The sequence below is a fragment of the Microcebus murinus genome, chromosome 1 (assembly GCF_040939455.1).
Source record: "Microcebus murinus isolate Inina chromosome 1, M.murinus_Inina_mat1.0, whole genome shotgun sequence".
Lineage (NCBI taxonomy): Eukaryota > Metazoa > Chordata > Mammalia > Primates > Cheirogaleidae > Microcebus > Microcebus murinus.
The window spans coordinates 121,375,165-121,402,560 of NC_134104.1; the positions used below are offsets into that span (position 1 = coordinate 121,375,165).

The 27,396-nt window shown below is 38.9% G+C and overlaps 1 protein-coding gene across 5 annotated transcripts in view; it reads right to left on the reverse strand.

The window, feature by feature from the left end:
• Window positions 1-474: 474 nt before the first annotated feature.
• The window catches only part of CEP63 (centrosomal protein 63), a 61,716-nt gene continuing 34,794 nt past the window's right edge, over window positions 475-27,396 (reverse strand). For 3 of the 5 annotated variants that reach the window (XM_012787783.3, XM_012787782.3, XM_012787784.3), the window contains exons 6-15: window positions 23,146-23,259; window positions 16,326-16,559; window positions 15,880-16,019; window positions 14,188-14,319; window positions 13,118-13,232; window positions 11,612-11,809; window positions 9,357-9,443; window positions 3,974-4,179; window positions 2,936-3,215; window positions 475-1,002 (exon numbers count right to left, since the gene is read on the reverse strand). In XM_012787783.3, the coding sequence (XP_012643237.1) occupies window positions 844-1,002; window positions 2,936-3,215; window positions 3,974-4,179; window positions 9,357-9,443; window positions 11,612-11,809; window positions 13,118-13,232; window positions 14,188-14,319; window positions 15,880-16,019; window positions 16,326-16,559; window positions 23,146-23,259 (1,665 nt within the window). In that variant the 3' untranslated portion in view covers window positions 475-843. The remainder of the gene's footprint in view (window positions 1,003-2,935; window positions 3,216-3,973; window positions 4,180-9,356; window positions 9,444-11,611; window positions 11,810-13,117; window positions 13,233-14,187; window positions 14,320-15,879; window positions 16,020-16,325; window positions 16,560-23,145; window positions 23,260-27,396) is intronic. The other 2 variants (XM_012787785.3, XM_012787786.3) reach the window with 2 other exon arrangements.

The window sequence follows — 27,396 nt, forward strand, 5'->3', positions numbered from 1 at the left end:
TCAGGGCCCCAAGCCCAGCACCCTGCTCTTCTCTCTCCTCACACCCTTCTTGGTGGATCTTATCAACTCCCACAGTTTCAAATGCCTCCGGGAAGTTGCATGACACCTTTGACATGCCAACAAAGGTTGACACTTTTGTGTCCCATCTGAAGCTCTGCTCAGCAGTGCTGATGCTCAACATTTATTTCCACTGGATGTTCCATGGGCGACACATGCTAAAGCCAGCCCCTGCCCCTTCCCCTGCCTCTCTCTTCCATTTGAGTTTTGAGCAAGAGAGTGCTCCTTGCCAAGGTTCTTCAGCACAGCCCCCTTCATCCACTGCCAGCGCGAGTTTACACGTCACCAGCCCCACTGGCTAGCAAGTGGCTACCGGCTGAGTAAATAACCAGCTTAATTGGCTAGTAAGGGGCAAAACCAGTCTATCGACCCAGATCAGTTTGACCCTTAAAATCATGCTGCTACTATACACGTCTCTTAAAGTTAAGCTCTTGCAGTTACTTTATTTTCAATGTGCATCATTAAATCTTTATTTTATTAGCACACAGTTATTCACATTTAAGTCAGCAACATAAAGTATAACCTTATGATGATAAATATTCATATGAGAAAAAAGTCTATCGAAATGGTTTATTCCCACAAATTATTGCTGGAAGAAGTCCTTCAAACAAGCCAGTGCAGTGAAAATGTCTGAGGAAGTATCAATTTTTCAGATTTCTTCACCACTGCTTTAGCATGTATCCTCTTTGTAATTTTGTATGCTCACATTTTTAAGAGCTGCTACTTCAAAGGATAGTAACTCTTCCGTGTTTATTTTCATTTCCAAGTTTGTGATTTTTTTAAGGGCTACTTTAGGGCTGTGAATTGTCTCACTGTCTTTTCACTCTCTCTTTTTAGTTCTTCAATATGAGCATCCAGGCGCTCCAGAATATGATGAGACCTCAGCTCCTCCTCTTCCAAAAATCTGGTAGCAATTGAACCGAGGGGAGACACAGGCAAGGAACACTAGAAGAGAAACAAATGTTGACATGTATAGGTAAAGTAGAATATTGTATTTCTAAGACACACTGTTCATGATATTTTCTAGCTAGCAATATTAACAGATGGTTTTTTTTCTCCTTGAAAATGTATTTTTTATTTTCATCCTAATGACAAGAGCAGTAAAATAAAAAGATCAGTAAGTTCTGCAAAAATAAACACAGATCTCTCCTTTCCTGACCCAAGTTATATCAATGTAAAGTGTCATATAAATATATTAGGTATTAGTCTGAAGAATATCTCAATTTAGACTTATATATCCTTCTATACCCCAGAACAGAGTATAGTTAATGCCTATTATTTCAAACTCATTTTAAAAACCTGAATATGTCACTTTCATTTTAAAGTACCGAAAATTTGCCAAATATAAATTAGATGCCAGCTAAAATCAATATTTTCTCTTCTCCAGAATTCTAGTCCATAGTCTCTTATCTGAAACCCTTGGGGCCAGTGATGTTTCAGAATTCTGATTTTAGAAAGGTAATATAGGACATATGCCATATGCAGTCAATCTGCATCCACAGTAGTTGTGTTCTACAAAGTCACCCTGAACACCAAATTAGCAAATATGGAATGGTTGGCCCCCAGGGGAAATACACACATACAACACACACACACACACACACACACACACACACACACACACACACACACACTCCCTTCATATAGATTATAATGCTAAATCCTAAGGATAGTTCTGATAGATTCTGTATTCTTTATTTTATAAAACAGACATGAGGTTCATAAGTGATAATGACTCTCCCGAAGCCACCCTACTAACTGATGCCAGGGTTGGGATTAAAACCCTGTCCAGCTGGCCCAGAGCTGAGCTGCTTGCACTACACTGGGCTGCTCCTACCATCTCTGTCCTCTGGTCACCCCTGTATGAACACTAAGAAGAGAAGGCAGAGCGCCATCTGGCTCCACCTTGGCTGGGAATGTGCAAGTCAGTGACTCAGACATTTTGCCTCTCTGCACATGTCCACAAATGACTGTAGAAGTGCCACGAGTATCCATTTGGGAGTTATGAATAAAGTTTAGGGAGCAGGAGAACTCACAAATACAGAATCTGTGAATAATGAGGAACAACTGTATCACCCTACTGCAATCTGAGATAACATCCCATAATCAAACACATTGACATTTCTGAAGCAAAACACATGGATACTCACAATAAGTGGGACAAATAAAGTCCATACATATTATTGTATCAGCTCAGGTCAGGGAAGGTTTTGGTGCCAAAAAGTTTTGCTGCTAAACTTAGGAAAAGGTTAGCTTTCAGGGCTTCTTTGGATTTCAGAATTACATATAAGTGGGGACTTATGAACTTTCCCAGGTATATGACCATAGCTGGTGATAGGCAATGAAAAACAGTGCAGTCTGCACAGCAGTGGAAGGAACAAGGGGCTAGCAAAGCGTCAAAGGCAGCCTCTGCCACCAGGACCACCGTCTGTGGTCCCCAAGCCATGCTCTGCACATGTCAGAGGTCCTGCCTTCCCCCACCTCGGCCCACCCCTTTCCCCTGCCCAACAGCTCCTCTTTTCCCCCTTCACTGTCTATGCCTCAGCACCATCTTGGCTTCCAGAGATACTTCTCGAACCAACCATTCCAGTGGAAAACTGAGCCTCTCTGAAAAAGGCAGGAAGGGAATTCCCAATTAGGGTTAAAATAATGAATATCTATAACTTATATTTCAGAACTAGGATGTATTCTGAAATTCTTGGCCAAATGTGCCTTTACAAACAAAACCATATGACAGAAATACATAAGAATAGTAAATGGTACTTAGGATAGGGAACCAGTAAGAAAAAAAAAAAATCAACCTTCTTCACCCTTAAAATAAAAAATAAAATTGAACTAAAATAACTAATAAACTAGTAAGATCAGAAAGTTTCCATACCGAAGACATAAATTCTTCTTGGTCATTCATACTCTCAGACACAGTGTCAGAAAAATTGGCTTCATTTGTATCTACCACTGAAGGCAAGGAGTGAGTTTTACACAGAAAGTAGGAAGGCAAAGAGTTGGTGGAGCTGCCAAGGCTGATATGAGGACTCAGGGGACTTAGGACCCTGGACACAGGGTCTATACTATCCGACGCTTGTCCTCTGGGAGAATGAAGACCAGTTTTGTAGTGCTCAGTCTTTATTCCATCATTTCTGTGCTGGCCATGGGTTGGCCTGGATAGTAAATTAGAAAACAAAACAAATAAAAAATTGTAGCAACTTGTCTCTTTCCAAAAGAAATGTTGTAGGAAGTTCACTTAAAAATAAACAAGCTAAGGCATAAGGCTGTAATTTACAAAATGAGCAGCCCACTAAGACCAGGTGTTCTTCCATTCATTCAGGCCCCTGCCCTCACACATTTATTAATACTTTAGGAAGACGGCAAGCTGCCAGCATTACGTAGTATGGTCGGAGCTGGGACAGGGATGGTACTATGCACATGAGAAGGCACCTAACCTCACTGAATGGTGGGGGTGAGGGTGTTCAGAGGCCTTTGATAGGAAAACATGTAAGGCATATAGTACGAGCTGAAGCCTGGCGGCTTTTCATTGAATGCTTACTTCTTATAGGTAACAGCCTACAATTAATTGACAAAAAAATACAAAGGAACCTTAAAAAAAATAAATTCTATTTCTTATGGGGCAAGCAGGGTTGAGGAGGTGGGAGGCAGCATGAAAAGGCGCAGGGGAATACAGATGTTAATACCGACATCCAGAGTGTATAAAACTAAAGCTTCAATGAAAATGCCATACAACCTCCTCTCCCCCATTTCTTAATCTGTTTGTAGCTTTACTGATTGTGCACACTGTGCTTCAGAATTAAACATAGAATCCCTTTGATGAAGATTTAATTTCTGTCAGAAATTATTCTCAAAGAAACAAAAAGTATATTGCATCAATACACATTTTAAATAAACTTTTAAGAAATTTTACTTGAAGTCTGTATTCTTGAATTCAGTTGTTCTGCTGTGTGTTGGTTTAAAGATCCTGTTATTTTGTTGTTTGCACATCTGAACAGAAATCTCTAGCTGAGATTTGGTAGTCATCAAATCTTTCTGTAGTTGTTGATTTTCAGACACTAATTTATTTAATGCCTCAATATAATTCTCCTGGAGGTCTGCTAGTGAAATCTCTTTTGCCTAATAAAAAAGAATACTCAAATCATTAATTTGTACAAGAATATTTGTGATCTGTGATACTGTGGGTTGAAAAATTCCTTTTTTTTTTAAGTTGTAACTAGTTAATCTATGGCTTTATTTTGGAAAAAGTGAAGATTTTAGTCCTCCTAAGACTAACAGAGAAAAAGTGTTCTGTGTCTTAGAGTTAAATGGTAGTGCTAACATCCTCCAAGTGAAGGTTTTTTCAGGTTTGTGGCATTTAATCAAGTGTCTGATCAGGCAAGACCAGAGTCTAAGTTTTCCTTCTCTTGGGTCACTCTGTCTATCCTTATAATTCTTCCACAAGAATCTAGCATAAGCACAGCAAACAAGGGGAGACTGGCTAACATTAAAAGGGCAAGTGGCATTAGGGTATTGCTGCCTTGCAAGGTGGCATATTAAGTTGCAAGCGTCTTGTCCCCAAACATAGAGCAGTAGTATAGAGAGAAATAAGAATGAAGTCTAGCAGTAGAGGCTAGGCATGGAATTGCCATGGCTTAGAGAGTATTTGGGCTCCTGCATGGCACGGGGAAATCCCCTCCCAGTTCTCTAAGTTAGTGTCACCTAGCTTCTGGCTACTGAATCTGACTGAATTTGTCACCCCGGCCAGGGGAGCCACAGTCAGCCAGATGGAGCAAGATTATGTATCTGTAACTCACTGAGAGACTATAAAAGCGGTGAGACACAAGAATGTGTCTACCTCAAAGTACAATATGACAGTCAAGCCAAAGCTTACACGTGTCCAGTCACGGTTGCCATGAAGAAAGTACCATCTTCTGAGCAGAGGTTTTTTCCGGTTTTTGGTGATCATGGGAAGAAAAGAAGTTTAGGATGCACTATGTAAGCCAAAAGTAAGCAGCTTTTATTGAAAATGAAAATGAGAGAATTTGCTCTAGAGAGATAGTGGCAGGCTCAAAAAGAGCTGCTGTCCAGAAAGGAAGGGATTTTGTTCTTGTGAAGTCTCATTAATTGAAGGGAAGAATATTCAAGGCTAAGGGGTTGGTTTTTATTAAGAGTTTGGGTGGTAACTCCTAGAACTGGGTTTCCACTCATTTTTCTACTTTATATATTAATAGTTATTTGGAACTGTCGTGGTGATTTCAAGGGTGGAGAAATTTTAAAACCTCAATGCAAATGATATTGTAATTAGCCAAAGTTTATGTAAGGTGACTTAGAGGAGCTGATAAGCAAGTTAAAGCCAGTTTTTGTCTGTATTATTAGCCCCCTCTGGCCCTGGGTTAGACTTTAACATCTGTACCTACTCTGCAAGTGCCTGTATCCGGCTCCTAGCCCAGCAGCTCAGTTAGCTCCTGTCTGACAGTTGTTTATTTTAACATCTGCACACACTCTGCAAGCCCCTGCATCTGGTCTCAGCCCTGTCTCTTACTTTCACTCTAACAGTAGTGGAAAGTTAGAAGCACAGTGGGCTTCCTAATGTGCCAAGAATATTCATGGAGCTGGAAGAAGACTGGAACTAGGATGGAGGAAAGCTATAAATGAGAATCAGAAAGAGAGAAAATAGCAGCCATGGTTCTTCTGTTATAACTTAAGAGTATTCTTTTTTTTGGGGGGGTGGGAAGGACAGGGTCTCAACTCTGCTGCTCGGCATGTGATCAGAGCCCATTGCAATTTCAAACTCCTGAGCTCAAGTGACCCTCCTGTATCAGCCTCCCAAAGTGCCAGAATTTCAGGCATAAACCGCCATGCCAGGTCCAAGAGTTTTCTTATATGCAAATGTGGACAGGTTAAAGCAGGATTCAAGTATATGGTGGGAATTACTACCCTGATCTAGTCTTAGTTTTGTGCTAAACTCTATTGCTTTTCAATTCTAAGTGTTTCCTGGTAATATACTACCAGTGTTTTCATTTTTTTCATTAGGGAGACTTTTTTCCTAATGACAAAATATTTTAATTAGCATTCTACAAAGTTATGGTAATCTTCTCTGGAGTTTAATATGATGTTAAGCCTGGTCTTTTCTGTAAAACAATTTCTGAAAGTAAGGTGGTAAAGAATGGTCTGACAAATATAATTTTCCTAACAAAAACATAATCTTTAAAATATACCTGTGAACTATCTATTCAATGAGTTACAAAATCTTCCAAAAAGTTATCAATGCCAACACTAATAAAATTGATAAAATTTCCGAGACAAACATTTGCAGGACAGATGAGTTAAACAAACTACTGTCAGTTTTTAAAATATGAGAAATAATTTATTACAGCTGTTGCTTTCATTATTAAGATAATTAGATAATGTGTTAAAATAGATATTTAACCCAAATATTCATGTGTAAAAGTAACTCCACCTTTCTAGGTGATAAAATGCAAAGGGGAACTTTCTAATAATTATTCTTAATATGTACAACATGTTCACACTGTGTGTAACTTCAAAACCAAGGGAAGTAAGAACTGCTCACAGGATTTTCACTAGCCAGTTTGATGTCTGATGTTATCAAACATACTTTTTAAAAAAGATAATGTTTGCCTTTGTCAGGTACCTCTTAACAATTTCTCAATGTTATTATTTTACTAACAATTACAGATAAATAAATTTGAAAGGGAATATTAAACATTGAGTAGCAAGCACCCAACAAGCTGTGTAAAGAAAGAACACTATTACCACTATTAGATGGAGATTTCAGGAGAAATTAAACTGAACAAAATCTCTGGCCATAGTCTGGCTTACGCTCCCCTGAAAGTTCTCAACTCTTAAATATGGACAAGTAATCACTACATAAGAGTCTATCAATTAAGTATTGCTGAATCCTGAGCCTTTTGAGGAATCTCAGGTATAAATCAGGCTAGTTCTTGGATATTTCTCCACTGTTCAGTATTGGCTTTATCAGGGCATATAAAGTTGTCTACCATCCATCCACCCATCCATTCATCCACCCACTCATCTATCCATCCACCTAGCCACTCATCCACTCACCCACTCTTTCATCGCCCATCTTCCCCCTTACAAAACATTTAGCTATTATCTCCTCGCCTATTTTTCCCATCCTTGTAAGTTTGTGCTTTAAAAAAATAAAACAATCCCTTCATTATAGTTTTAGAAGAGTCTGGAAAGAGAATAAGATTAGATAAATGTTTTCATCTGCCATCTTAAATGACAGCATAATATTTCATAGTATAGAGAGTCACAAATTAACCATTTAAATAAACATTTAGCTTATTTCAAAATTTTGGATATTGCAAATAGCACTGCAATGATAATTTCTGCACATGTGCTCCTATAGCATAGGTTCATTGGGAATGTAAACTGGTAAGATCATTCTGAAGAACAATTTAGCAATGACTATCAAAAGCAGAAATACACATGACACAGGAGTTTAGAAACTATATGCATTTACATGTTTGATGGATACTGCTAAATTGTCCTCTAGAAAGGCCTTATCAGTTCCAGTGCATGAGAGAGCCTGTTTCTCTACATCCTTGCTAACACTGCTATATATTAGTTTTTAAAAGTCATTATCAAGCCAATTAGTAAAAAAAATCTATTTATATTGTTTTGAATATTATGAAGGTTGAACAGCTTTGTTTACTGGATAAGTGCATTAATTCTATGAATTATCTATTTATGTCCTTTGCCCACTTTTCTAACGGATTATCTTTCCTTATTATCTTTGTGGGAAATCTTTATATATTAATTTTTATATTAAACTTTTTCTGTTTATAGATTGTTTTCTCCCTATTAGTCTTTTTTAAAACCTCAGTCTTTTTTTAAGACCTCAGTCTTTTACCATCCAGAAATTTTACATTTTTATGTTGCAAAATCCTTTATGGCTTCATGCTTAGAGAATCTTACCTTTCTAAAAGATATAAAAATTGTCCCCCATTTTTCTAGTTAAAGTAAAGTATTCATCTAGCTTTTTGCATGTTCTTTCACCCCAGCCTCCACAATCTAGAATTGCGGAATTAGAACTACTTGGGAGCAAATAGGCAGCATCTTACTGGAGGAATATACTCTCTGGAAATGCAGAAATAAAGCATTTATATAATCTTTTAACATTTGACCTCCATGGAGGGGAAAAAAATGAGTCAGTTAGCCAATTATGAGAATTTTTTAACAAAATAGTTAAAAGAGCATCTATATTGTTTACAACTCACTGTTGGCTAATCATGTTCTCTCTTGGTGTCATAGAAGCTTATATGTATTTCTTTTTTTCTTTTCAAGATGGGGCCTCATTGTGTTGCCCAAGCTGGTTTCAAATTCCTGGGTTCAAGTAACCCTCCTTTCTCAGCCTCCTGAGTCTCTAGGGTTACAGGCACATGCCACTGTGCCTAGCACTGTACACATTTCTTATCCTCACTATTAATCTCTTAAAAGCAAGAATCCTATCTTATTCGTCCCCCTGGTCATTATAGCACCTACTAAAATTCTTTACACATAAAATATTCTAAAATATTTAATTAAATGAGTATTTTATAGAAACATAATTAAAACTAAATTAGTTAAAATATACTTTAGAATAAAAAGATATTTTGAACATAATAATTACAATAATAATAATACCAGCATCTAGCATTTACTCCATATTTATTAAGTGCCAGGCACTATGCTAAGGCATTCATTCATTCATTCATTTATTTATTTGAGACAGAGTCTTGCTCTGTCACTCCAGCTAGAGTACAGTGGCATCGTCATAGCTCACTGCAACCTCAGATTCCTGGGCTCAAGCAATCCTGCCTCAGTCTCCCAAGTAGCTAGGTCTATAGGTGTGCACCACCATGCCTTGCTAATTTTTTCTATTTTTAGTAGAGATGGGATCTTGCTCTTGCTCAGTCTGGTCTTGAGCTCCTGACCTCAAGTGATCCTCCCACCTCAGCCTTCCAGAGTGCTAGGATTACAGGCATGAGCCACTGCGTGCAGCCTGCTAAGGCCTTTATATATATAAATTTCCCACTAAGAACACAGACTGTACATATATTTTATCACATACATAATATTATATTAAAAAAAATCTTCCTACTGCTGGAGTGGAAAGTTCCATTTTACTCACGCTCATCATTGTTTTGACTTCATTCTATTTGAGAAAATTTCTACAAGAGGATCATTCTACTAGTTTGACCTTAACTGTCTCTTTAAAATATCAATATTTACAAAGTGATTTTTTAAAAGGCTTGAATAGTAGAAAACTTGAGTTTCTATTCATGTACCTCATGTAAACCCAATTCCAACTTCATCACCACTTCAGAAAGACGTTTGTTTTCTAACCTGAGTGACTCTAGCTGATCCACAATTTCCTGAAAAGGAAAAAGCAGAAAAAAATAAATCAAATGCATCTTACAAAATTTTTCCACATGTAATTTTCATTAGACTAAGTTACATTCTTCATTCATATACAACATACATATATATAATAAATATGTATTATCTAAGAAGATTTTTTTAAAGGTGTTCTCAAGGTGAACTTGAGAACGCACATGATTAAAATATCCTAGGATGATGAATCAGGTGAAGCAGCAAAGCTTCAGTTTACTGGTAAATACCAAACCACTCTCCTGGGTTAGCCTTCTCTCATTTGGCTTCTGTCTCTGAAACTGCCTTTACAAATTGATAAAGGGCTGCAAGGAGAGAACTGTGGTAAGGGCCTAGCTAAAAATAAGGCACAGGCCTAGCTAAAAATAATAATAACAATTAGCCACTGTCCTCCTGTTTGCTTCTCTATAAATGCTACTCTGTAGCCACACAGCTGCTGGTCACAAAGATTCTTAGCTTTCTCCATAAATAACATCACCTTTTTGAAACCTAGCGGTAGTTTCTGAGATATCTTCCAGGTCCCACATTCCAGTGGAACAGTTGACCCACCCAGACCAGTGGCCCATACAGAGGAACTGGCTCAATTTGTCTTGTGGCCCCCACCCAAGAGACTGGTCAGCAAAGACGATTTCTACAACCTCATGGTTCCACCTCGAACCCAGCCATTTAACAGATTCGACTGCCTGTGCCAAACTGTCTTTAAAACCCGTCTCCCAAATTCTCCAGGAGGTGGATTTGAGAAATTTCTCCCGTCTCCCCACTTAGCACTGTGAGGATTAAACTCTTCCTCTGCTGCAAATTCAACTGTCTCAGTGCATTGGCTTCCTCTTGGACAGCAGGCAAATGAACCTGGTTGGGCGGCAACACCTCCAGCATCACATGGAACTGCGCTTCTTTCACAAAATAACAACTTATTTTCAGTTCTCATTGTCCTTAGCCTTTCTGCCGGACCATTCCCACCTAAAAAGATTCCTGCCTTCCTTGGCTTGGCAAACACTATCTGGTTTCCTTCCTCACTGATACTTTTTTTAGCTTCATTCCAACATCTTTTTTACCCTAAATGAGAAGTAATCTAAATTTAGTTTGAGTCACTGCTCTTTATCCTTTATGCTTTCTCATCATAATCTCTAAGAAAGTTTCAAATGCCACCTTCACGCAAGGACTCCCACAGCTAAATGCCTAACCCTGATTTTAATCTTGAAATCCAGGCCTTCTGTGGAATTGACCATTAGATATTTCCACATAAAAGTACAGCCTTTATCTCCAACCAAATGTGGCAAACCAATCCCCTCCACCAGCTTCCCTACTCTGCATATCTTTCACACAAGCTCATCAACTTCCCCCAAACTTGCTCCGTATTTCATGACTTTCCATCAGTTGCCCACACTTGGATCCTAAAGTGACATCTCTCCTCAGCTCTGCCTATCTCACCCTCCCTGCCAATCAAATACAAAGCCCAGTCAATTTCACCAGCCACACATCTCCAGAATTCATCCACTTCCCTCTCCCTCCGTTGCCTACTGCTTGGGCCCTCATCTTACTGCTGTGACAGCATCTGGGTGGTCTCTTGACCTCCTTGTTTAGTGTCCATTCAAGGACCATCAAGACCCTATACTGCTTAAGGCCATTCCCTACTGATCTCAAGATCAAACTAGAACTCCTTCACCCAGATGACAGGGCCCTTTAGGAGCTAGTCCTTGGTTTCTAGTCTCATCTTTTCCACTCATCCCACCCATTTTCAACCATGGCAAGCATGTCCCACTCTCCCTTTGAGGCCTCTGTGCATACTCTTCCTTTGTATGAAACACGTTTTTCTCCCCCTCACCTAGCTCATTCCTATTCAGTCCTTAGCTCCTAACTTAGCTACCATGACCTCTGGGAAACCTCTGTAGTCAGTGGTCTAAACCCGGGCTGCTTGGGTGCCCCCTAGCCTCTCACCACACACCCCTGGCACAGGCACTTTCCTTGTCTGTATCCACTCTCACCTCCCCAACAATCCACATTAGACTGCCTGCTAACCAGCATACCCTTAGCTCAAACCAGTGCCTATGAAAAATTTACCGAGTTAAATATTATAGAAATTATATCTTTAATTAATTCCATCTTCAAAAACAAACTTCAGTAAAAAGAGTATTTACTCAGGCTTCACCACCTTATGCTCTACTGCTTTTTCTTCTGACTTTTGCATCTCTGCTTTGAGTCGCTTTTCCATGTCTGAGGAAGAACCTTTGGCAGAAGCAATAGTAATATCTCGCTGATGTAACTCCCGAGTTAGCTGGGAGATTTCCATCTTCATTCCTTCTAGTGCAGAACTGTAACTTTGTTCAGCCTGTATAATATGTTCTTTCAACTACAAAGAAGCAAAAAGGCAAGCACCAAAGGTTAAGAGAAAGCATTTAGATATAAAAATATATTAATAGCTAATAAAGTAAATTTTACCTTACCTCAAAATATGAAACTTTTTTCTAGATTAGATATGCAGAAAATTAGCAATTTACCAAGATGCATGTCTGTATTGAAGGTCAGGTAGTTATAACTACAATAATTCATTACAATCATCACCCTCCCAAAACAGGGAGAAATGGATTATTCAAACATGGAGGACCAGTATCAAAGTCCATGTATATCATTCAGAGGACAGAACCTGTGACCTTCATTCTTTTATTAGTTAATAACCTGTAAATGTTGCTTACAGGCAACAGAGAGAAATAAAAGAATACGGAGACTAAAGTATAGCTTATAGTTTTATACATATAAAGATCAGATATAACACAGCGGGAAGTTCCTAGGGGACTGGCGTATCTCCATAAATGCCAGCAATATGGTTAGATTCATACAGGTTTTTATAATCACAGACATCAATTACCAGTTGTCAGGGTAACACATTTGCATATCAGGGAATGCAGCTGCTAAGGGATACAGGTAGTGGCTTGAGGTCAAAAGTCCTCTCAAGTGGCTTCTAATCTGTCTAGGTGAACAAACAGGTACACAGTCTTTCAGGGACTAACTTCTAAGTTTTAAGAGGTAGTTGTCAATTAACAAAGTTAAAACAAAAGAGGTACAGTGACTCAATATTTTTTTGATTAGTTATGCTGGACTTAAAGGTAGACGGACAGGAGAGAGCAGGAAGCCCATCTCTAATAAAGCAGGTTGTTTATAACCACCAGGGCGCATCTCTGGGCAAAGTGCACTCATTGTCTCTGGCTCCCATCCTGTGGGCCATATTTGCCTTGTCTTGTCTTTCAAGACACAGGGATGCTCACAGATTTTGAGATACTGGGAAGCCTTCCTAGAAAACATCCCTACCGGAGATTTGAGAGCTCTCCCATGATAACAGCCTCTAATAAGTGAAACAATGAGTCCACACATTCCTTCACGGCAAAACCCTGCAAACTCCTGTTTCTGTCTTTAATATAGTAATATAGGGTTATACAATAAAATAATGGTCTTATGAACCACATCTCATTAATCCCTCAATAATATTTTCCAATATCTCAGGGTAAGAAAGAAGGCACTTCCCATTCCAGTTGCTCTTCCACTCTTGAATATCAAGTGGTCCTCTGGACTACATTTTCCTCTCATTAAAAATGACCCCTATGATCTCCCAACCCCTACCTCAGTCCATAAATTTTGCAATCCCGGGCATGCAGATTTTTACCTTCTTAATCTCTTCCCTGTAGTCATTGTTATGTCCTTCCATCTTCTTCAATTCTTCATATTTTTCCATTAGTTCTTGGCTCAGCTGTTTACATGTTGCACTTACAGATTCCAAACTGTATGACAAAAATAACTTCACATATTTAAAATGAAACAAAAATTCTGAAATCTACAAATTGGACTAATTTACCTTCTTGATGTCCAAGAAATACCCTGCTAATATCTTAAATATTACCTTACCCATTTAAAAAATTACTAGAAAGCCAATCAATAAAAAAGTGAATTTTTGTCCCAATGTCACAAATAATAATCAGCTTTATTTTATTCATCCTAAAGCACACACATATATGTTGATAATAACAAAGAATATCTTAAGTATTCCAAGTATTCCAAAAGGAATAAAACAAAAAAATTTGTGTGTGTTTATTTAATATGTAGACAAAAACCAAGAAAATACTCAGTGGTTCCCCCAAAATAAGTGTGAAAACAAAAAGTGTATTACTTAAAGATAACCTAAAAAATGTTAAATGGCAACTTTTTTGTTGTTGTTTGTTAAAGGGATTCTAAACAGGTAAAAGGGGAAGGAGTATAGACAACTCTTTGATGAATTTGGTTTTGAAAGAGAGCAGAGAAATATAGGAGCAACTTGATGGGGATATAGGATTAAAGGAAGATTTTAATTTTTTTTTCCAAAATGGGCGCTATTACAGCATATTTCATCCCAGTAGAAATGATTCAGCAGAGAGGAAGAACTTGATACTGTAGGGATAAAGGAAATAACTACAGAAATAGGACACAAGCAGAAAGGTTGGCCTTAGGAGCACAGATCCACAGTAATAGGTTATGGGCACAGATGCAGCAGACTGGTAGATCTGGTGGTAGAAAGATTACAAAGTTCTCCTTTAATTGTTTCTGTTTACTCAATGAAATAAGAAGTTAAGCCATTTGTAGATGCTAGAAAAAAAATTTATTCTTTTACAAGACTATTATATTAGTTTACTTTATCAATATGATGATCAAAAACTCATTTTAACAACCTAAAGTTTTTGAAATGTGTATGTAATTATCTACCTGCCTTCAAGACGAGTCACCTCTTCCTGCAGAAGTTCTTCACTACGATGGGTAAAATTCAATGGGGAGAGCACACTGTCTAAGTCCCCCTGAGAGGTGTACTTCCCTTCTGTCTGAGACTCCTCTAGTGGCCTATAGAAAGACACACTATGATTGTTAAAGGCCTTTTACCTTTGCAAACAAAAACAACACACAACCAGTTTGTATTTCCCAGTTGTTTTTGGTAATTAAACTCTTTGGAATTCTTCAGTTTGTCTCTGGCTTTACAAAAGAACACTGGGAGAGTAAAGAGTCAAGAGATGTTGCTTCTCAAAAAAGTTAGCAGAAATTTATTCCTTTGTTAACTGGAATTTGCCAGTTTTTCAAGAAAAAAAGACAGAATGGCAAAATCACTTAATTGACCCTTGATACCTTGAGCCAAAGAAACTGAAAGTTATAGGAGGAAAGCAGGGAGAGGTGAAAACCTACCTAACAGGTACAATGAACCCTATTTGAGTGATAGGCACACTTATAGCCATGACTCTATCATTACAAAAGCATGTAACCATGTAACCAAAAAATTTTGTGCCCCTTCAATATTTTGAAATAAAAAAATTTAATTTAGTGGCCAGGCGAGGTGGCTCACGCCTATAATCCTAGCACTCTGGGAGGCTGAGGCAGGAGGATCGCTCAAGGTCAGGAATTTGAAACCAGCCTGAGCAAGAGCAAGACCCTGTCTCTACTAAAAATAGAAAGAAATTAATTGGCCAGTTAAAAATATATAGAAAAAATTAGCCAGGCATGGTAGTGCATGCCTGTAGTCCAGCTACTCAGGAGGCTGAGACAGGAGGATTGCTTGAGCCCAGAAGTTTCAGGTTGCTGTGAGCTAAGCTGGCAACACGGCACTCTAGTCTGAGCAACAAAGTGAGACTCTGTCTAAAAAAAAAAAAAAAAAATTAATTTAATTTAATTTAATTTAAAATAAAATAAATAAGTAAATAAAGAAGAAGGGAGGAGTTAAAATTTACCTATTGTGTACAATGTACACTATTTGGGTGATGGGCACACTAAAAACCCTCACTTAAGCATTATAAAAGGTATTTATGTAACAAAAATATTTCTACCTTCTTAATATTTTGAAATAAAAAAGAACTTTTATGAGTTTTATAAAAAAAGAAAGACAGTTATAGGAGAGTTCTGGCAAAGATAAAATTTTACAACAGACTTAAATCAAGCAAAAGGAGCATAGCTCATTCTATTAGTTTCCACAACAAACTTCTCATAGTGATTAACTAATATATAAAAATAAAATTAGTCTTAGTAATGTGTTTAAAAGGGCTAGCTCAATGACTGATTATAATTGATGATAAGCAGCTACTAATCACAACCTTTTCTACCAAGAAAGGGAGGCCTTCCAGGAAACGTGGACTACAATTCCTTAATATTTGGAGTTTCACCAAAGGTACAAAGTGAGCAATAGGTTTCTAACTTTCCAAACATCAAAGTCTCTGTTAGGGACCCAAACTGGAGGCAGAAAAAAAACTAACCATGCAAAATTTTATAATACTCTAAAAACCTAACTCAGAAATTAAAACTGAATAAGAAAACCCACAATATGATCAAACATAAAATTATGAATATGAATATTGAAACTGGTGCTTAATGCCAAAGCATCAAGTGGCTAAGATCAATAATACTTAAGATTAAATACACCTTATGGCTTCTACTGGGTGTTGAGTGTCAGCTGCCTTCAATTTTTCTTGTAGCTTCTCCTTTTGCATTCTTGCCTCATGGATGAAATTTTCTTGAGACTGAAGAGCTACCTTCAATTCTCTCTTTTCTTCCCGCAGAGCCTGCAAAAAAACGTGAGATGTTATTATAATTTTCCTTCAGTTCTCTTTTCTTCCTCCAGAACCTACAAAATACTGAAGAAAAAAAACATAGATATTATTATAATTTTTCCATTTCATGGGAAAAGGAAGCCAGGGAGTCAGACTGTAAGTTATATTATAGTCACAATATTAACAAAGTTATCAATATCTGATCCATCAGCTACAGAGTAGGGAAGAAAGTATAGGTTTTAGAACCTAGTTCTAAGTTAATTATTCTCCAGCACTTATACACACACTTCTCCCAATTATAGTAATTTAAAAACACACCTCTACTAGCTTTTCAGATTCCCTCAATTGTTCTTCTTTTTGCCGCTGCTCCTGTAGAACAGTCATATTGGTTCCAGCCAAGTCATTGACCCTCATGGTGAGGCGCTCTATTTCCAACTCATTGGCACAGATGGTGTCATTGGCCCGCTCCAGCTTACTGTTCAGGTGCTGAATTTCTGACTGGGTGGAAAGCTCCACAGACTCTAATTTCTGTTTCCGATTGGTGAGCTGAGCCTAGAAACACAATCAACAGGAGAAAAGGAAATGATAAAATAACCAATGAATAAGCAAGACTAAAATGAAACTGAGTATCATTTCCATAAAAACACAAAGCATTAGCTCACTAAAATATATATAATAAATATCTTTAGAAGGGGTAAGAAAGAATTGAGAAAGTAAAGGGATTCCTTGATTGAAAAGACAGCTGCAATATCCTACCTACTTGTGCAGAAATTCAACTGCAACCACAAGCCATCATATACAAAAAGTGGAGGTATCACCTCCTTAAAATAGAAAATAGGAGCTATAATGCATTCTTCCATTTCTTGTGGAAGTTCCGAAATTAAAATTTTAAAAATCACTAAACGTCTTAAATTCATAGTTCAAATTTTCCCCTCTCCCCACCCACAGCATGTTGTATGTAATTATTCTGTTTTAACACTATTTTCAGATATATGACAAATACACATATTCAGATTATTCAAATTGACCACAAAATACTGTTTGAATTGAAAGAGGTGAGGGAATTGTGGAATTTTGTTCATTGAGGAAAAAGGTGCTTACAAGGAAGGAAAGATTGGTTCTGTCATTGGTTTTTGGACATTTCCTGAACTAAAGATTTAACCAAATATATGCATCTCAAATTAGTTTCTCTCAATGACTTATCTACTGAGGTACATATAAATGAAATCACTTTAGCAACTGTATCATAGACCTGTAGTATATATTTCCTAACTTTTAGGCTTTGCAGTCCAGCTATATTGGTTTTTGGCTCCCAACTTTCTAGTTTTCACAAGTTTTAAAACCGGCATCCAGACTGGTACTTCATCACACACTGAAGATGAACATAAATCATCTGTGAAGGTAAACTTCTCTTATTCTAAATATTTCTAAAGGTAAAAGCACATAATTTTATTTTAGAAATATAAGTGGAAATGTCTCTGAGAAATCTATCTCCTGCAGATTTAAAGATTTTATTGTAAACAGTACAGGGCCAAAATCCTGCTGTGGTCACATAAAGTAGATGCTACAAAAATGTCCATAAGCCAGAGGGAGGATAGGAGGAGAGAGGCAAAGAGACGAATGGTGTTTGTATGAATTACTGATCAAGATTCCAGTGTAAAAAGCCATTTTTTAAAAACCAGATCTCTACAATAGTATGACAGAAGGACATCAACATAGGTTTAGAATTACTAGAGTAACTTCTAGGCATGTAACTGTCTCCAAACTTTTAAATATAATATAAACATTTTTCCAAGACGAAATCTTATACAGAATCCTGCACAGAATAAATAAACGTAGAGATTAAGTGAAGGTGAAAAGTAGAAATGGGCTGGAGCTCGGCTTGCTGAACCTTCCCCAACCCTACCTTAACCTGTACAGCAGCTCTGAGGCTTGGCAGAACACAGCTGGAAAACTACATCCAAATGGCGCTCAGGAGGAAACATAATATATAACTGCAAAACACTAGCAGTATCTTAACACTGCAATAGCTACTTAACACTATTCAACTCAAAACTATAATCAAAAGCTCAGTTAAAATATATATATATAAATATTGTAATAATAATATTTTTTGCATACTGAGTTGATATATTATTTAAAATTTTACCTGTTTCTTTTTACTTTTTTAATGTGACTACTAGAAAATTTTAAGTGATAACTGTGACTCCCATTATATCTCTATTAGCAATGTACTAATCTCAAGAATACTCTTCCAATACTAAGAAAGTCAGAAATAATCATATAAACCACTTATAAATTAATGATTATTTCTCAGATTTCTTCAAATTAAAAATATGGCTTTAGAAATACTTTAAGGATTTTTTTTTTTTTTTTTGAGACAGAGTCTCACTTTGTTGCCCAGGCTAGAGTGAGTGCCGTGGCATCCCTGGCTCACAGCAACCTCAAACTCCTGGGCTCAGTGATCCTACTGCCTCAGCCTCCCGAGTAGCTGGGACTACAGGCATGCGCCACCATGCCCGGCTAATTTTTTTGTATATATATTTTTAGTTGGTCAATTAATTTATTTCTATTTTTGGTAGAGACGGGGTCTCGCTCAGGCTGGTTTCGAACTCCTGACCTTGAGCAATCCGCCCGCCTCGGCCTCCCAAAGTGCTAGGATTACAGGCGTGAGCCACCACGCCCGGCCAGGATTATTTTTTAAACTTTTTTTTTTGCACTAACCACTAATATTTTGAACCAGAAAACAGAAATTCCTCTTAATAATCTAACATTTAGCATTCTAACTATTCTACTGAAGTGGGTAGGGTTATTTCAACAAAACAAATCACAGTACAGGTGGTTAGAAGTAAAGAAACAATTAAGAAGGCAATTTACATCAGGAGACAGATACAAAAGCCTAGGATGTGCAGGTAAAGTGAGAGAGAGAGAGAGCAGGGAAAAGGCTGGGGATTGGGGCTTGAATTCAAATCCTCTTCTGGATTTGTGGCATGTACTTCCTGGTGCTTCAAGAAAATGACTCTTCCAGATAGTGAAATTACCGAGATGTAATGTAATGTAACATGTAACGTAATATGAAGCAACAGGGCTATTTAACAATGGATCCCAGTATGAAGTTATGGCCATTGTAGGCATCAATCCCTTACCAAGCTCCCCATCATTGTCAACTCCACATGTGTCACTGTAAGCCACAGCCTTGCAGCATTTCCACTAGGTAGCAGCTTAGAGAGCCTATTAAGAATACAGCTCCCAGTGAGATCCTCTTATTTATCACTGTTGTGTCTATGCCACTATAAACTTCTAAACAGTAGGTCTGAGCCAACTCAATTACTCTAATAATAGTACCAAAACAATAGATTAACATTTGAGTTAGGATCATCTTTTCTTTGTAAGTTGTAACAGGAAAATGATGTTTTTAAATATAATGTATAAACATATATACATATAATTGAACAGTGGATTTAAAATTAACTTGAATAATATCTTACAGTGCATCCAAATATTTCAAAAGGAAAACATATATAATGCAACCTCTACTTTTCCCACATATCATTTATCAGCTAAATATTTTAACACTTTGTGTTGACTTAATATTTTTTTTTCAAATGTTCTTAATGTTTTCTAAAATGTCCCTGAACATTTTCTTTTCACAGTTGTATTGTTTAGGCAAGAGGGAAAACAGCAGATGATACCTCGCCTTCTAAACAGAAATGACCTTGTGTTTTGGACTGTATTGATCCTGAAATACTGTTAAAAAGTGCTTAGCCTAGTGCCCATCACATTGTAAGCACGCCATACATTTTTTTTTTTTTTTTTTTTTTTTTTGAGACAGAGTCTCACTTTGTTGTCCAGGCTAGAGTGAGTGCCATGGCGTCAGCCTAGCTCACAGCAACCTCAAACTCCTGGGCTTGAGTGATCCTTCTGCCTCAGCCTCCCGAGTAGCTGGGACTACAGGCATGCGCCACCATGCCCGGTTAATTTTTTACATATATATATCAGTTGGCCAATTAATTTCTTTCTATTTATAGTAGAGACGGGGTCTCGCTCTTGCTCAGGCTGGTTTTGAACTCCTGACCTTGAGCAATCCGCCCGCCTCGGCCTCCCAAGAGCTAGGATTACAGGCGTGAGCCACAGCGCCCGGCCCACGCCATACATTTTTAATTATGTTTCATGGAAAATTTCAAACATACAGTAAGATAAGCCCCTATTTATTCATCACTTAACTTCAAAAATTATCAACAGTTTGCTATTCTTGGCATTTTTTAAAGTTTGCAACTATCCTTCTCTTCCTATACAGTGTATATAGTTTTCTTTCTAAAAAACACACATAAATGGGCTGGGTGCGGTGGCTCACGCCTGTAATCCTAGCACTCTGGGAGGCAGAGGCGGGCGGATTGCTCAAGGTCAGGAGTTCAAAACCAGCCTGAGCAAGAGTGAGACCCCGTCTCTACTATAAATAGAAAGAAATTAATTGGCTAACTAATATATATAGAAAAAATGAGCTGGGCATGGTGGCGCATGCCTGTAGTCCCAGTTACTTGGGAGGCTGAGGCAGAATTGCTTGAGCCCAGGAGTTTGAGGTTGCTGTGAGCTAGGCTGACGCCACGGCACTCACTCTAGCCTGGGCAACAAAGTGAGACGCTGTCTCAAAAAAAAAAAAAAAAAAAAAAAAGCCACACACACATAAATGTAATATACATTGTATATAAGCATAGAAAAAGTCAGAAGATATTTATATCAAAAGGTTAACTGTGGTAAATCTATAAAGTATAGAATTATGGGTAATTTTATTTCATTCTTATTTTATCTATATTTTCTCATTTTTCTAAAATGAACATGTATTATAATTTTAATAGCTAAAAGAAAAGAACTCAAGCAAATATATGACTCAAAAAGTGAGAAGTTATTTCTGAATTCCACTTTTTTAGATGTAAAAAACATATAAGAAAAAAAATTCATACCAGAAATTTTTTTTAATGGGGGCAGGTTATTAATACCCATTTACCTGATCTCCCAGATTTCCTACTGTCATTGTTCAGTGGTGACCCACATATTAACCAAATGCAACGTATCAACCCTGACTGGATTCCTACTCAAACATCCAACTGTAAAAAGATGGTTTTTAGGCAACTAGGGAAATCTGAACAGACTGGATATTAAAGTATATTGTTATTATTTATTCTATTAATGAGGTACTGACACATTGTAGTTTTTTTTAAATCCTTATTTAAGTTGGGAAATAAAATGTCTGTGATTTGTTTTGTAATGTTCTAGCCAAAAATAAAAAGTAGGGAATGGTATAAAATTTCAGTTTTATAAAATGAAAAAATTCTAGAGATCTACTGCACAACAATGTGCATATAGCTTACCATTGTTGTACTATACAATTAAAAATAGTTAAGGTGACAAATTTTGTTGTGTTTTTTACCACAATAAAAAAAAAGATTGTCAAGATGATAACTATCACTGTTAGGTAATGAGTATACAAAAGTTTATTTAGATGTTTAAAATAAATGATGATCATAAGGCACTGGTACATACTGAATCGCAGAAAGATTTAATTTTGTTTCATTTGCTAAGGGAGAAAGAGAAATACATTTATAAGTAACTTTTTTTGAATTAAACAATGAGACAGTTTTACTTAAAATGAAACTACTGGAAGAATAATTCAAATACCCTTAATGCAGAAAACAAATATTAGCTCTTTAAAGACTTCTTATTCTAGCCCTAGCTGAATTATGGTAAATAAAAATTGCATTTTTACTAACAATGAAGTTTTAATATGTAGAGTCAATAATCACAATAGTTATTTGAAACAAGATAACAATAATTTAAAAAGAAAATCTACAGTCAATAATAATACTCCGCAGATAAATAACTGATAACTGTAAAAGTTCAGACTCAATTTGTTTTCTGGCCAATCTGAAGGCAACAATTAGGATTTGGTGCTTTCGTAATAAGGTCAAAAAACCCTGATCTAGACATCTCAGGATTTCATTGACCTGCTCTGGCTGCACAGCTTGCTGCAGCCTAGAAGATAATTTTCTTCCTTGGGGCTGCTGTGGACCCCTTTCTGCAGAGCCATTGTCAGTACGTTAACAGATAGCTGACATTCAGGGAGACGAACAAAAAAATCAATGCATTATTGAGACTTAAAGCGGCAAATAAATGCAGATTATAAAAGAAAAAACAAAAACACCTTCCCTCTAGCTCTTTTAACTCATCCAGTCTGTTCCCTCATTCTGTAAAACTGAAGTAACTACCAACATTGACAGACTGCCATGGTATTAAACAGATAACATATACAAAAACTCATCTAGAAGTACTGAGACAGTATCAAGCTCTAGCACATAACAGATGATCACAAACATTCATTTCTCCCATGTTCATTTTCCTTTATGTTCTTGATACTAATTGAAAAGCAAACAAGCTGAGTATGTTCTAAGAAGACACATTCCTAAAGTAGGTGTCTATTTTTTGGTTTTGCTTAAGCCACTAAAAGAAAAGTTTCTACCAGTGTTCTAAAAAAGTGTTTCTGTTACCACAAAGACACTACTTCTAGTTAGTGTGTGTACCAATGCAGTGTGACTTTCTCAGCATTGGTGTCCAGACAGGCAGATGAAATGAAGCTCCCCAGCGGAGGCACCTCAGCCAAGGTATCCCAGCTATCACAGAGAGGCAGCCAGGCATGCACAGAAGGAGAGCCAAGGGACCCAGGGACAGACACAGAAAAAGACATGGAACAGGAGACAAAGAGAGACTCGGGTGGGAGTGGGGTTGAGCAGAAGCAGGAAGAGAGAGAAAGCCAGAGACCAAAATTAGGGGAGTGAACATGGATGTGAGTGGACAGTGAGCAAGACAGAGACTGAGCGAGCCAGTGAGAAAGCAGGAAGCGAGCAAAAGAGCAAGCAGGCATGAGGACATGAGTGTGTGTGCATGGGAGGGAGGAGGTACGTCTAGATGCTGAAGAGGAGAAGCCTATACATAGAGGAGGAGAGGCTTCCTATACAAGAAAGACAGCAGGGTTAGTGGTGAGAAGCTGAAAGAGGCTAAATAGCACCAGGAAGTTGCATTAAGGTAGTTAAAATTTAATCAAAACCTATCTGCTTCTCATTATTTTAAAACGTCTTAAGCCTACCTGAATTATCTCTGATTGTTCAGCCAGGGCCTTCCTTTGTGCCTCCAGAGAAGATACCTGTTGCTGATAAATCAAGCGTTGTTTCTCCCAGTCCAGAGATTTCTGACGAAATTCCTGAGGAGGTAATTAAGGTACTTAACTTCTAAGTGCTTCTGCTCACAGTCACATCTTCCCAGACTCACTTCTATGTTAACTTTTCCCCCCTGTCCCTGGGTCTGCTTGCACCTTTCTCCACAGCAGGGGCCCCATTACTCACTTAGCGGACAGAACTGTAGGGTAATACTGATTCCTCACACACTGTGCCTCTGGATATCTGTCTTTCTAAATTTAACACCCTAATGGTGAAGAGTATGAAACACAGATGCTGAATACTGGATTCATGATGGATTTTCGTAGATTTGCTGCCACCTAAGGGTTGTTATAATTTTCTAGTGATTTTTCAGAAAACTAATGCTAAGTTAACTAAAATTTCAAAGTATGATTACAGATATCCCTCGCTATCCAATTCTTGACATCCAGACCCGGGAACTGAACAAATTAAATTTTTAGGTAAGTCCCTTGGTAGCCGAAACCTTACTTCTCAGTATCTAAAACTCAGAAACAAAGTAGATTCAGGTAACACAATATTCTTTAATATCCAAATTTTTATTTTCTCACAGAAGAACTACAAAGGCCTGAATGACAAGGAAAATCTATACTAAATTTTAACAGATATTTGTATCTAAAAGCCAAACAGTTAAAAATTAATGATGAATTAACAGTAATTTCAAATTGTATGATCAAGAAAAGAAGCCCAATATTTATGAAAATGGGGCAAATCACAGGGAAAGGAAGCTCCATCTTTCTATCACTGTCTTCTAAACCCTCAACTCTGTAAGTCTCATGCTCCTTAGGATAATTCTTGCTAACCAGATTTCTAATATTCACTCATTCATTCTTTTAATCATTCTACTATATATGCCAGGTACTGCTTTAGGTGTTGGGGATACAAGATTTAATAAAACAAACAAAAATCCTAGTCCCACTCAGTTGGAGGGCAATAGATAACAGTCAATCACAGCCAATCACAGTATATACCACAATAGATGGTAATACGTGTTTTAGAGAAAATAGAGCATGGAGTGCTCAAAGTAGGGGTTGCAAATTTTTTTTTTAGAGACAAAGACTCACTCTGTCATCCAGGATGGAATGCAGTAGTATCATCATAGCTCACTGCAACCTCGAACATCTGAGCCCAAGCAATCCTCCTGCCTCAGCCTCCCGAGTAGATGGGTCTACAGGTATACACCACCACACCCAGCTGATTTTGGGGTTGCAATTTTTAAAAGGGATGGCCAGACTAAGTAAATAACACTTAAGTAAATTACACCTAGGAAGATGGGGATGAAGTTATACTATTCGGGGCAGAGGGAACAGCCTTGAAGTAGGAGCATCCTGTGTGTTTAAGGCTGAGCAAGGAGACCGGTGCGGCTTGAATGGAGCGAGTGAAAGGGAAGTAGGAAGCGACAAGGTCAGAGTGTTAACTGGGGGTGAGACCATGTACGTCATTAGGGAAACTTTGGCTTTTAAGAGACGCTACTGGAAGGTGTCTGTCTGTACAAGAGGTGACGTGATTTGACTTACATTACAGCAGAATTCTGGCTGTTGTAGTGAGAAAAGAGAAGTCAAGGATGACTCCGATTAGGCTTGGGCAAACTGAGGGATGGCGTTGCCATCAACTGAAACAGGAATTGGCATAAGATTAGAAAGACAAAGTCAGGACCTTTATTTTGGACATGTTAAGTTTGACAGTTTTAGACAGTATAGTGGAGAGGTGAAACAGGCAGTCAATAGTTACTCAGTATCAAAGAGGAGAGGTCACGGTTAAATACATATATTTGGTAACTGTCAATGTATGTACATTGTTCAATCTATAAGATTGAATTAGTGTTAAAGCTCAGTCACCAGGGCAGTGAACGTAGACAGAGGGAAAAAAAGTCCCATGTCACAACCCTAGGATATTCATTTCAATGATAAAAGGTTGGGGAGCAAAAGAGATTGAGAAAGAGTGGCTAATAATATAGGAGAAAAACAAGGGAAATGTGATTTTTCTCAGGCCAATCAAGAAATCATTTTAAGGAGGGAGAGACCAGCTAAGTACAATCATGATGCAAATAGGATGAGGAAGATGAGGACTGGCTACAGGCTTAAGGAATGTGGAGGTCATTGGTTGTGGGGGCGCCTCGATGGCCTTTTGGCAGCTTTTTGGTGGCACAACAAGAAAAAAATTTTTTTTTTTTTGTGTAAAGTAGGGTGAGGCAATTAGCGAACAGCACACATCTGTTTATACTCTTACCTCTAGTTATCTCTTGGGTTATAAAAAAAGGCAAAAGGGAGGTGAGATGCGCAGAGATCGCGCAAAATTCAAAGAAAATTAATCACTTCAAAGGTCAGCTTATGGCCAGCGCGTAATTAGTTTGTGCCTTGCTATGGCCCTTTGGGGGGGGGGATAAAAGGCACCCTGCAATTCAGGTCGGGGTCCTTGCCTGCGAGAGTGGCCACTGCGTTGGTGCTCTGGGGCTTAAACCCTGGCTAGCCAGAAAATAAACCTCCTCTTGTGTGATTGCATCCTCGATGTCTCTGCTTCTCTGTCCGGTGGGGCTGTAAAAGGTCGGTCCCTAACATTTGGGGGCTCGTCCGGGATTCGCCTTCCCCACAGACTACCGGATAGAACTCAGGGCTGAGGGAGGAGTGTGAAAATCCACCCCGGACTAGCCGGGTGTGGTGTTGGGCAAGGGACGCGGAATCCCCTTGCAGGACCCCGGATCAGGACGCCGGCACAGGACCTAGGCGGACGCGCTGGTGGGTCGCCGGTCGGAGCCAGGCGGAGACGTCCTCTGGCCCCGTTGGGACTCCGGAGCTGACCTTGTAGCCTAGGGCTCGGTCAGGAGGAGCTGGAGCTGACCTTGTAGCCAAGGGCTCGGTCAGGAGGATACCGGGGAGCAGGTCCGGACCAGGTTAGGTTTATTGTTAATTCGTTTTCTGTATGTTATCTGTCGTCTGTCTCGTTTGTTGCCGGCTTTTGTGTTCTGTCTGAATGAATGGGTTTTGTGAGTGAGGTTGTTGATTCCACAGGCCCACGCTAAGACCCGTGAGGAGACATCGGAGTGCCGAGGACTGGAATTGACTAGATCAAAACCGGAGCCGGTACTTCCTTATAGTTGCTTGTCTTACGCCACCATGGGACAAGCCATGACAACGCGCCTTTCCCTTGTACTGGGCCACTTTAGAGATGTAAAGGACAGGGCCCGTAATCTGTCCTTAGAGATTAAGAAGGGTAAATTGGTCACCTTATGCGAAGCCGAATGGCCCATGTTCAATGTCGGGTGGCCTAAAGAAGGGTCCTTTGACAGGACCGTGGTTGAGAAGGTAAAAGAGAAAATCTTTGGGCATCCTGGGCACCCCGATCAGATTCCATATATCATAGTCTGGCAGGACCTGGTCAGAGATCCCCCGCCTTGGATGCGAGCTTTCGTGCCCCCCCTTAGGGGACGTACAGAGATCCTCACAGTACAAGAGGCTGGGAAGAAGGGGAAGCCAGGTTCGTCACCCGCCAAGGTTCTCTCAGACTCTAACCTCTACCCTGACCTGACCGGGCTTAAATGGAATGCCCCCACATTTAATGCCCCTCCCCCTTATAATCCCAGAGCGGTGCTCGCGGCCCCAGCAGCCCCCGAGGTGCCTGCGCCCCAGCGAGATGCCACTGGAGGGGAGGGAGGACCGGCCTATGGCACTAGGCAACGCACAGGTCGGACCCCAGACCCGGAGCCCGTGAAGGCATTTCCCCTACGGGCAGTAGGGCCCCAGGGAGACGATGGGACGCAGACTTATCAATATTGGCCTTTCTCCACCAGTGACCTGTACAACTGGAAATCTCAAAACTCAAACTTTTCCGATAACCCCAGGGACCTTATTAACCTTTTAGACTCTGTTCTTTTTACACACCAGCCTACCTGGGATGACTGCCAGCAGCTGCTCCAAGTGCTTTTCACCACAGAGGAAAGGGAAAGAATTCAGGGGGAAGCAAGGAAACTGGTTCCGGGAGAAGACGGCAGGCCTACTACAAACCCGAGGACCATTGATCGAACCTTCCCCCTCGAACGACCACTGTGGGACTACAATGAGGCTAAAGGTAAGGAGCGTCTCCGGGTCTACCGCCAGACTCTAATGGCCGGTCTCCGCATGGCGGCACGAAAGCCGACCAATTTGGCT